At 50.3% G+C, this 12,023-nt stretch overlaps 1 protein-coding gene across 2 annotated transcripts in view; it reads left to right on the top strand.

Moving 5' to 3' along the window:
* The window catches only part of Mad1l1 (mitotic arrest deficient 1 like 1), a 306,462-nt gene that overhangs the window by 121,901 nt on the left and 172,538 nt on the right, over nt 1-12,023 (top strand). For both annotated transcript variants that reach the window (XM_029533893.1, XM_021186613.1), the window contains exon 11: nt 6,615-6,759. In XM_029533893.1, the coding sequence (XP_029389753.1) occupies nt 6,615-6,759 (145 nt within the window). The remainder of the gene's footprint in view (nt 1-6,614; nt 6,760-12,023) is intronic.

The following is a 12,023-nucleotide window of genomic DNA, read 5'->3' as shown; positions in this document are numbered from 1 at the left end:
ACAACATGCGCCTTCATGCCTAGCTTTATATTTTGTTTTTTAGACAAGGTGTCATGTAGCCCAGGCCCACCTTGAATTTGCTACATAGCCAAGGATGATCTTGAATTCTGATCTGTCTCCACCTCCTAAGTTCGAGGATCACAGGTGTATACTACCACACCTGTTTATGCAGTGTTAGGGAACTGCAGGCTGGGCGAGCATTCTGCCGACGGAGCTGCAGCACCAGCCCTCACAGGTTTTCAGGGTTTGGTTTTTTGTTTTTTTTGTTTTTATTTAAACATAGAACCTGGGCTTGGCCATGACCGTGGAGACACATGAACACACTATTTCTGCACCCCCTGGTGCTCCAGCACTGGTTTCTATGTGGTGTGGTGAATGCCCTACAGAACTCACACTTGTAGGGGTTTTGGATTTTGTTTTTTCTCTGTGTAACATCACCCATCCCTGGCTGTCCTAGAACTCACTTTGTAGACCAGGCTGACTTCAGACTCACAGAGATTCACCTGCCCTTGCCTCCCAAGCACTGGCATGAAAGGCGTGTATCACCACCACCCAGCTGTACTTGTGGTTTTGAATGAGTGACTTTATTAAGTATATAACAAATGAGAGTCCAAAAAAAATTAGCAAGTAATAGATACATGACCCATACCTAGGTACCAACCATGCAGTTGGGTGTACACAATACCTAGCAGACCCCGCAGCTGGTGCTCTCAATTGAGTTTTCTCTTCGTGGCTGAGCTCCCGTGGCTGAACTTTGACTTCTCTTTCCCACAGTAGGTATTTTTATATCACAGGATAAACATTGGTAACCTCTGTTGGCAATGGTTCCAGCCATTTCAATAGTGTGATATTTTTACTCTTGGACTGTTTAGCTGTCACAGAGTTAGGTGGGCCAGCCCAGACAAGAGGCCTCAGAGGATACTCATAGACAGACATGCTTGGTCTGACATGGAGCAGGAGGACTCAGTCCTGTTGTTAGAGCCAGCTTCTCAGTGAGCTCTACAGCATGTGACAACTCACTGTATATAGATAGACACACCGTGGCTTGGTCCACAGCTTCTCTCTCGGATGGGCACTGAGCTCTTTCTTAGAGCTGCTCTATGGTGCCGCAATGTTTGGGACCCCACAGCATGTGTTGATACAGGTATGCTTTCTCGCTGCATGAGTGTGGGTGCTGGGTTCAAACTGGGGAAGGCAGGCCTCAGGGCTGGAAATGCTGGGTCAGACAAGGAAGAGCTAGAAGGAGCATTCATGGTCTTGGAGAAGTTTGTTAAAATGTCTCCTGTGGCTCTGCAGTAGCTCTTGGCCTGGCCTGGTTCCTTGAAAATGTGTATTCTTAGTCCTGGGTTTCTGATGAAGCTCACATGAAAGTGAGCGGCAGTGTCCTGCCACATCCAAAGATGGCTTTCAAAGGCCTGAACTCATTCTCTCAGCAGATGCTGCCTCAGAAAGGCAGCGATCAATAAACACGCTCAGCTTCTCCTTGAAGCACCAAGAGCTTTGCTCTGAAGCCCCAGAGGTTCGTGGAAATGCCGCTGCCCTCAGAGTTCAGCACGCTGTGGAGCGAGAACTTTAATTTTTTATGAGCTTTCTCTGCTCTTCCTTGGAAGAAAGGCTGGAGTTGAATGGAGAGAACCTCCCTGGGGGGCAGGGGGAGGACAAGAGAGAGAGAGAGACAACAACCCCAAGAGATGATGGGGATCCGTGTTAGAATGAAGTTGCTCAAATTCTTGCAGCTGTTGAGGCTCTCCTAGGGCCCGTGGGCCCAGTAGGAGAAGTCCCCATTTCAGTCTGAGGTCGGTGTTAACTTGCTGGCTCCTGTATCTCTGCACTCTGTGTCATCTGTATCTGTTGTGTTCCCGGGTGTCTAGGCCTATCTGGTAGGTGTGACTTGAGAAGCCTGGCCGTGAGTGTTGAGAGCAGCCTCTTTGGACATTGTACTGTGGCCCTCTTGTAGGTGGTGCTTTATCTATCTGCAGGCCCTTGTCCCCTCCATGGGATGCCCCTACCCACCTTGGAGCTTGCCAGTCTGTTTCCTCCATGGAACTCCTGGATGTAGAATACCCACCTGTTCCCACACAGCTTCCCATTTCTAAGCAGGACCCAGGATTTCTACACCTTTGCCCCTTCAATACTGTCTGACTTCTGCTCACATCTGTAGTCCAAGGCCTATCTGGACAGCTTTTGTGTCCCCCTCTCTCTTCCTCTTGAGGTTCTTCTTCTTGTTGTTCCTGTTCCTTTGTTCTTCACTGCCTCCTGGCAAAAGACTCTGAGTCTCCTAGCCAACTCCTATTTCCACACAGTGTGAGTGTGCCCTGGATATAAGAGTGTTTAGCCTTTCCTCCCCCGAGTGTTTCACACATCTGTCTTCTCTTGTGCCTGTGGGGAAGAGTCCCTTCAGGATATTAGGGATCTAACCCAAGATACCCAGTTCTCTTCTTTTACTTCATGCTTTCTGCCTCAACAAAGGATTCCTTTCTTCAGTTTTTTTTTTTTTTTTTTTTTTTTCCTTTGCCATGGTCAGTTAGGCAGCAGTACCTCAGCTCTGGGGTGCTTGGACCTATAGCCCATGTTTGCTATACCAGCTGACACCTAGTTAGCCTGCTACAGGTACCAGAGGATGTGCAGAGCCCTGTGCTTGCCTGGCTCACCTGCAGGCTTCCCATCTGCTTCTTTCCACACACCCTCCCTCCTGCACACCATCTAATCAGGTCTGTGATGTCTGTTGCACTTAAAATACCAGCCCTTGCGGGCAACCCCACCCAGTGCTCTCTCCCCACTCAGGTACCAGTATGTATCCTGAAATCTCAGAAGGTATTTGCTGCGGCCTGTTTGGTTTATGCGAGCTGTTCCTTCCCCTGCAGTCACCTGGTTGGTGATTTATGCCTGTTTTGCAGCCAGGAGGAACTCAGCCTGTTGATCATTGTGCTCAGGGCTTCACTGAAGCTCTGCAAATGATGCTCTGGAGCGCCCTCTCTCTGCGTTGCTCTGAACTGCAATGTATAGTCTTGTCTTGTTGGAACCTGGGAACCCGATCTGCCTGGGAACTGCCCTTAGACTCTGCTGTGGTCTGCAATCCTGCCTGTTGTCTGGCATCTTCTATAGGACCAGGCTTTCCTCGGTATCTGGTTCTGGCCTCTACAGTGGATGAAGTGTGTTTTGTTCTTAAGAGAGAGGATGGGGACTGAGAAGATGACTCACCTGCTACACAAGCATTTGGACCTAAATTCAGGTCTCCAGAACCCACATAGAGCTGGGCACAGTGGTGTGTTTCTGTTAGACAGAAGCAGGCAGATTGCAGGGGCTCACTTGCTAGCTAGCCTGGTCAAAACACTGAGCCACAGGTTCAGTGAGAGGCCCTGTCTCAAAAGATAAAATGAATAAAGTGGAGAGGTTGAGAAGGCATTCTGACATGGATCTCTGGCCTGCACTGGTAGCACAGAGAGTCCATATGCAGGAGAGGAGCGTGTGAGAATGAGTGATAGATGTAGACCAGGGGTAGTGCCTATCTAGCAAGCACAAGACCTTGCGTTAGATACCTAATATTCCTGAGGGAACTCTTTTTCTTGGGAAGGAGTATTGTGGGAAGGGACAAAAAGTTTTCTTTATAATCTGAACTATTACAGCTCAGGCCTCCTAGATACCCTTAAGACTTCACCCTCTCCTGTGGTGCCATAGCACACTCATCTCCGTTCATGGTCTGCAGTATGCGTGGCGTTCCACATTGTTACCCAGGTGCAAGGCTGGGATTGTGTTCCTGTGGCTTTGCCTGCCTTAGGTAGCAGAGCCTAGCTGCAGAGTGAAGGTTGGGTAGCTGGCTCAGGCCACATGATGATTTCCTGGTGTCCAGTCTTGCTGCCTGGTTCTGTTCCACTGAGTCCTAGTCCTCAGTATCCCAGCAAAGTGGCTGTTATGGCATGGCCTTGGGTTTGTTTGCATCTGGGCCAGGTGGGCAGGGTAAGGGGAATGCTGCCCCTAAATTCCAGTCCTGGGTTTGGCAGTCCTCCTGCAAGGCTCTCCTGAACTCCCTGCTGAGGACAGTTTATCTGAGTGATCCCAAACCTCCATTCCCACCCTGCATGTATGTGCCCTGTCACCTGAGAAGTTGCCTTGCCATGTGTGCTTGGCTTTCTGTGCTTGGCTCGTAAGTAGCAGAGCAAATGCTGACATTCTAATTAAATTACCCACTTTGGAGCAGTGATTTAAGGCGCTTGTGAACCTCCCCACCTGAATTCAACGATTCAAGAGTCGATTTCACAGTTCTTGATTATTAAATTGGTCTATGAATAGTTTTCAATTGAACTGGAACTCAAAATAGCCTCTTTCTATGTCTGTTTCCCATGAATATTTGCTCTTGCCTTACATTTGGGGTTGTGATGCACCTAGGGTGCAACTGGCAGTCAGCAGCTTCTCAGTGGGGCCAGGGGGCAGTGCAAGACACCCTGAGATCGCAGGATTGAAGCCCACCACTGTCCTTGATGTCACATGGTTGGCTCTGTCTTCTGTGGTCATGCTGGTGGCCAGAGCAGGGTTCCCTGTGACACTTTGCAGGACTAGGAGCATCATAGGGCCCTGCTGAAGCATCATAAATGTTTGACTCTCATTCACTTTCAAATTACACTTTAGCTGTTTAAATGATTTTACTGAGTTATAATTTACAAAACCCTGTGTTCACTCAGATGTGAAATAGACATATTTGCAGGGGTGTCTGCCTGACAAAAGCGTTATCTGCCATCCGCGTGAATTCAGGTTTTTTTGAAATTGTGTAATCAAAGCAAACAAAAATAATTGGATGCAGAAGTAATCTGAGCTGCAGGTGTCTCTCACAGGCCCCGCCCCAGATTGTACATTTTCAAAGTAGCTTCAGTGTTCTGGTCATGGTTACTTTGCCAGATGCCCTGCTTGTGTGTGTGTGTGTGTGTGTCTGTCTGTCTGTGCATGATTGGCCTGAGACATAATCAAGTAGTCTAGAGAGCTGGCCAGCAAGTTTGCAGGATCTGTCTGCCTGTCTCTGCTTCACATCTTTCTTAACATCACTGGGCTTACAGGTATGTCCTGCCATGCCCAGCTTATTGCGTGGATGCTGAGGATCCAAACTCAGATGTACATGTTTGAAAGGCAAATGCGTTATCAACTGAACTGTCTCCCTAGCCCCAGGTCTCAGTTTGTGAGAGCTTTTAGTATTTCCTTTGGGAAGAGGTCTGTGGCTGACAGTGCGCACACTGTGTTCCTGCAGCGGTCGTCGGGGTTGGTGGGGTTGGCCGGTCCTTCCCCAGCCGCTCCTATCATCTGATCTGTTTCTTTTTGCTGCCATGGCCCGGGGCACATGTGACAGGACACCCTGTGGGTGTTGATGAGATCCTTGCCCTTGCTCTTTGGACTTTGCCAGGTTCTCTGTAAGACTTGTGACAGCAGAGGCCGCACCGGGCAGCTGTGGGACTAGAGGAGTGGTAGCAGGGGTACTTTCTGATGGTCTTTGCTCAGCCTGGGAGTGACCAGTGGTCCTTAGTAGCCTTAGCCCAGAGGTCTGGGCCTCTGATGTTGGCAGAGACAGTTGATTAAATTGTGAAGTTGTTGGAATGTCATAGGGAAGAAAGTAGCCAAACCAAAGAGGCCACAGGGACACAGTAGGAAAGCAGATATTGTAACGGGAAGCCAGGCTTGGTGGCACAACCTGTAACCCTGTATTTTGGGGGAATACTCAAACAGGAGATTAAAAGCTCAGGTTCAGCTTTGGAGGCTTAGTGAGATCCTGTCTTAAAGTACAAAATAAGAAGAGGGCTTGGACTGTAGCATAGTAGCAGAGCACTTATTTAAGACTGTTCCAGTGAGGGTCTGGGAGTCTGGCTCAGTGGTAGAACCCCTGCCTAGAATCCCCCAGTGAGGGGCTGGGGTGTGGCTCAATGGTAGAGCCCCTGCCTAGAATTCCCCAGTGAGGGNCTGGGGGTGTGGCTCAGTGGTAGAGCCCCTGCCTAGAATCCCCGTGAGAGGCTGACAGCCCTCCCTGCTCAGTGACAGAGGTCTTGCTTAGTATGCCTGAGGCTTTGGCTTTAATCCTTTATACTGCAAAACCACATCCATACATGTATAAATAGGGAAAGGGAAAGTAGAGGAGGTCAGATGCCATTGTCTGCTGATGTTCTGACATCTGTTATCTCATGGCAGGCCTAGTACCCAGTGTGAGCCAGGACTTTCTCCTTCAGAAACTCCGCAGGCCCAGTGTTTGCTGCGGGGGCTGTTCTCCACACCCACCCTGTGCTGCACATCTGTGCCGACTGTGACTCACATGGGAAGTGCTTGCGCTGGCAATTTAGCTCATTCAGAAGTGCCGTCTTGAAGCAAGTGCCTGTGGCTGACAATCTTCCCCATTGTGTGTGGAGTTGCACTTCCCTCCCCCTTGCACCGTGTTCTGGGATCACCCTGGGTGTCTTTGAAATCCAGAACCTCCTGAAAGGCACTAAGTAGCTATTCAGGAGCGAGGAAACGACTAGGTGTTTGCACGTGCAGCTCTATTTTAGGATGCCCCTGTGGGATACACAGTGGGGAGTGTGGCCTTAGTCCTGGGGGATGGTCATGCCAGGCCTCATGGATCTATCATCTTCCCTTCCCTGCAGTGCCCGGGGTCTAGAGAAGGTCCAGCAGCAGCTCCAGGATGAGGTCCGGCAGGTCAATGCACAGCTGCTGGAAGAGCGGAAAAAGAGAGAGACACATGAGGCACTTGCCCGAAGGCTCCAGAAGCGCAATGCATTGCTGACCAAGGTACAGTTCCCACAGTGTGGCTGAGCCCACCCATGCCCACACCACCATGTTCACACCGCCTGGCCTTTCCTCTCTGGTTGCTCATCTTACTGCAGACCTCTGTGAAGCTGCATGTGCTGGCCTGTGGTCCATAGCTTTACGTCTCCGGTGGGTATCCAACATACCCTGGACCACTGGCCAGGCACAGTGCTGGCTTTTCCTAGATGCAGGCTGCAGCAGAACAGTTCAGTTAGGCTGTGTGCTCTTAGTCCACACTTGAGAACAGTCTTTTGGATGGCAGAAGGAGTCATCCAGAGCCTGGAGCTAAAGTATACAACCATATTTTAGGAGACTGAGGCAGGAAGGGAGGTGGTGAGTTGAAGGCCAGTTTGGGCTCTGTACCTTGACTCTCTCAAAACACAAGACCAAAACCAGTCTCCCAGACTCATTTTCTCTGCGTGTCTTGACCTGGACGGGTGCAGCACCTCAAGAGAGTGTTTTCTGTAAGCTGGCCTTCCTTAGTGGTGGCCAGCTTTCCTGCCTTATGCTGCTAGCATGAGCAGAGGAAGCAGGAGTGGGCTTCATCCCACATGATGTAAGGATGGCCACCTGTGTACAGAGCTAATGGTGTGGGTCCTCACAGTGATGCGTATCTCACGGGCTTTCAGAACCTAGAAGGACCAGCTGGATTTGTCCCCAGGTACATGAAAATAGGGAGTCCAGCTTGCTGGGCAGAGGCCCACTCTCACCTTGATACGTGTGGGTAGAAGACCCAGAAGATGCAGGCTATGTGTGACAGCTCTGTGCTTGGTGGTGTCTGATGAAATCCTGACTCTGCTGCTGGTACTTCCAGGTCTAGAGCACTGCAAAGTGAGCTATTCCTCTACTGCCCAGCGGGGTTTCACAGTTACTCCAGACAGCCTGGCTAATCACCCAGTGTCTTGTAAAAGAAGACCTAGCATTTGTGTTGGCCTCACACACTTCTTCCCAGGGCTGCGGCAGGGTAGGCCCTCCTTTCCGCCTTCAGGGTCCCTGCAGGTAACCCAGGAAAAGAAGTGGCTAGACTGTCTTCTTATAACAGAAGTTCCAGCCTTGTACCTTGGCCTAGAAGATGCTCAGCGTATTGGCATAGTCCTTTTCCTGGACCTCAGCATCATCCTTTCCTGCCCAGTATCTGTCAGTGTGAAGCCTATGTGATGGGAAGATGTGGTCACTGCCCTCAGACTTGACAGTGCAGTGGGCAAGAGCAGAGCGCTCAGCCATACACTCCCCAGCCCTGACAAAGACAAACACTGCTGTGCGCACTGACGCAGGAGGGGCTGTCGGAGGTGAGGCTTAAGCAAAGACCCAGAGGATTTACTGTTTACCGGAGCATGTGAAGAGAGCTGTCCCCATCCCCACAGAGACATGGTTCAGGGAAGAAGGCTGTCACAGAGCTGCTGTTGATGCCAACATTGCAGGTGCATGGGGGCAGGAGGTGGCAGATGTCCTGGTCTGCAGGCCCATGGGCAGCTCACTGCAGTGCTAGTGCAGGATATGCCTGTGTGTGGTGTGAGGAGACAGTTGGCCATGGGAAAGCCAAGAGTGTGGTGGGAAGGGGATCTACTTGAGAGACTTCCTTAGTGGGCGGGGTGCTTGTGTCCCTTGACTTAGTGAGTGGCGCAGAGAGAGGTCAGGTCGGTGCTGGGAATGGAAGTGCTCCCTGTGATCTCAGAACCATTGCTCAGAGGGATGGTCCTACACTGCTTCAAGTACTGCTGCAACATCAGCACACCCGCCTTCTGAAGCCCAGGGAGGCTCTGCAGTGCAGGCCCAGGAGACAATGCTGCCTGTGTATGGGTGGGGACACGGAGTTAGCACCTGCCCTTTTCCTGCTTCTAGCCAGCCTGTCGAGAAGCTTCCAGGTTCTGGACTTCTGTAGTTTGTCCTTCTGGCTCCCTGGAGAAAGTGCTCTAGGGGCCACAACTGAGTCATCTATTTCTGGAGAAGTCAGTGATCTGACTGGGTATGTGTGTGTAGTGTACCCACATGCCCTGGGTGTTTGCATAGCATTCCCATATGTGTATGCCCGTGTGGTTGGGACATTTTTTGTCGACTATGTTTGTCCTGTGGCTGTTGTGGCTGATGCAGCTGCTATATCACTAGAGCTGCTGTGAACTTCATTTCAGACTTGGTTTCAGGTGTGGGTGACAGTGAGGATTGCTGGCGATGGTACTGATGCAGTGTGACCTTTGTTGAGCTCCCATGGTTCACCAAACAGATCCTGTGAGGCTTGTGCCTAGTGTGTTATGTGGGCACCTCTTTCTTTGACATTCCCACCTGGTGCTCCCAAGTCAGGAAATTTCCACTCTCCTCCCTGAACATGGAGCTCCAGTGGCTCTCTGTCCACTGTGGCCTCACCCTGACCCATGCTACACTCCTGGCCTCACTCTGAGTCAGTGGGAAGGTAGCTATCGATTGCCCGACACTGACTGATTATCTATACCAGCTGTCCCTCTGAGAGATTCAATGGATCAATACCCATTGCCTTCCCAGCCCTGGGTCTGGGATGTAGGGATTTGACTTGCTAGCCAGCCAGAATGATGGAACTATTCATTAGGCTAGTCTGGTGAGGATTGCACAGGCATGGTATAATGTCCCCTGTGTTACCTACACATTAAACACCTGGCCCGGGTATCTTGGACTCCAGCCTGGCTTACCTGTAGTGGGGGAGTGTCCCGTCTTCACTGTCCCAATGGAAGTTGCTGTTAGACCTCAGTCTCTAGGTCTGCTCACTTCTGTCTGACCTTGCCTCTGCACCTCCAGCCCAGCCTCCTGAGGGGAGGATGTGGGTCCCGGCCAACACCCATCTGCACAGCCTGGAACCAGCTGTGCTGCTCTTCCTTGGCATCCCCTCCAAGGCCTCTGCCTGCTTCACACTCCAGTTCAGTGCTTGGCATGCGCAATTTTGTCTCGAGACTTTTATTAAGCAGCTCCAGTCTAAGGAGTTAATTGTTACTGATAGCTAAGAGTATAATTACCTTGGTAAAATATCATGACTATTTTAAGCAATTGAAAATTAGCTTCTGGCACTGGGTGAACACAAACCATTTTCCTATTTGAGGCACACTATTTCCAGTATGCACTATGCACTAATATTCTATACCATAGTTGCAGAATCATATTTATAGAATGTAAGCAAGATTTTATTTTTATTTTTTTAGTGAAAGAAAACCTTCCACTTCCCCTATTTGGTCACCCAAGGTCCCCAGGGTAGCAGTCACTAGGGACACACATTCTAGAAAGCAGGCCTGGAAGGAGGTGGGTTGCTGGGTCCTTGGTGGCCAGACCCATCTCTGTTAGATGGTAGCTGCAGAGGCCATTTGATTGTCATGGTGACGTCCTGCCTTAGGACCCCTCAAATTGTTTCCATGTGTTTGTGTATGTATTGCACATGTGAATTCTTGTTCATGTGGATGTGCATGTAGAGGCCAGAGATCAACCTTAGTGTCTTTCCTCAGGTACCACCCACCTTGGTTTTATACATACATACATACATACATACATACATACATACATACATGTATGTATGTGTGTTACATTTATATGTGTGTGCAGATTAGAAAACAACTTTTAGGAATCGGTCCTCTCCTCCCATAGAGGGTCAGGCTGGACTGCAGAGTGCCCTTACCTGTGAGACCTTGCCTTTGAGTCTTCATTTGCCTGGAGCTTACCAAATAGGCTTGACTTAGTGTGGAGTCCCAGGATTCTCCTGCCTCAGCTTCCCCAACTCTGGGGTTACAAACATGAACCATTGCACATGGCTTTTTAAATGTGGATTCTTGGATTCTAACTTAGGTCTTCGTGCCTGCACTTTACCAGCTGAGCCCTCTCCACAGTCTGGACTTGGACTGTGGTTAGTGAGTGTTCTGTGCCTGCTCTCCTGTGTTGCTGTGAGTAGGTTCCTGGAGTAAGTCCCTTGGAGGTGACAGCTTCTGCCTTTTCTGCTTGCTGGGAGACTGAGCTGTTCCCTTTTGTGAAATATCCTTTGAATTAAGACTCTTCATAGCTTCCTACTGTCTCATGGTCTCTGCTGTGGCACTGTGGCCTTAAGTGCCACCCACAACAGTGGAGCTAATGTGGCATCAATCCCCAGAAGCAAGTGGCAGACTTGTCCATAGTGCTTCCTTTTTTGAGTACTTGCGCGGTATGAGCTGCTAGCAGACAAGAGGGATTCTGTGCTCCCTCCGTGGAGAGCGGACTACCATATCTCAGGTCAGCCCTGAAGCCTGGGGAGGTTCCCTCCACTCCTCACCCACAGGGATTGTGTCTTGACCCTCTTGTGTGTGGCACAGTTTGATTGACAGGCTGCTCCTCTGAGAGCTGGAGATCACATGCACCAAAGGAAGTCAGGACTGGAACTCAAGCAGGTCAGGAAGCAGGAGCTGATGCAGGGGCCATGGAGGGATGTTACTTACTGGCTTGCTTCCCCTGGCATGCTCAGCTTGTGGGTTCCTGTGGCCCTGGAAGGATTGTGAGCAGGGAATGGGCATCATATGCCCAAGGGTCTTGTCCCTGGTGAAGGTGAGGAGAGGTATGATGCAGGGGCAGAGGCTCATACAGCCTATCTTGCTGAATATTTGCCTTGGAGTGGCTTGGTTTTCTTCCTGCTGGATGCTGTCACGAGGTCAAATGTGCTCCCATAGACAGTAGAGGGAAGCAGTGTCCGCTTAAACTCTCGTTTATTGGACATGTAGCCAGCATTGCCATTTTCCTCCTTGGAGAGCTCCGTAGGAGGTGCAGTGTCTCCTCTGTCCCAGTGCTGAGCGGACACTGTGTGCAGATGATGCCATGCCAGTAGGAGACGCTCTGGGTGACCATCCCTGTCCTAGACACCTCTGGAGGGTAGGTGTGGAATCAGGTGGGACTCCTTACACCCTTTGCTTGATGGCATGTGCTTGTGAAGAATCTTCTAGAGACAGAGAGGGGCTGTGAACTAGCTGGGCGCTTCCATGGGTGAAACAGAACCAGAGCGCATGCATGTGCGTGTGTGTGTGTGTGTGTGTGTGTGTGTGTCTCTGTGTGTGTGTGTGTGTGTGTGTCTGTGTCTGTGTATCTGTCTGTGTGTCTGTATCTGTGTGTATTTTACTGGTCCACAGTGTCTGTGGCTTCTTGTGTTGCAGCATTGTGCTTTGAAGGTCTGTTCTCATTGACAGAGCTCTTTCACTGGCCACTTCTGTGACTAGGGGTGAAAATCCCACTATGTGTCCATCCATTTTCCTCTGGGCACACCCTTGGCCTTTCCC

This window comes from Mus pahari, chromosome 23 (genome assembly GCF_900095145.1).
Source record: "Mus pahari chromosome 23, PAHARI_EIJ_v1.1, whole genome shotgun sequence".
Classification (NCBI taxonomy): domain Eukaryota; kingdom Metazoa; phylum Chordata; class Mammalia; order Rodentia; family Muridae; genus Mus; species Mus pahari.
Note: the sequence above shows the minus strand (reverse complement) of the source record. Positions and strands in the feature narration are given on the sequence as shown.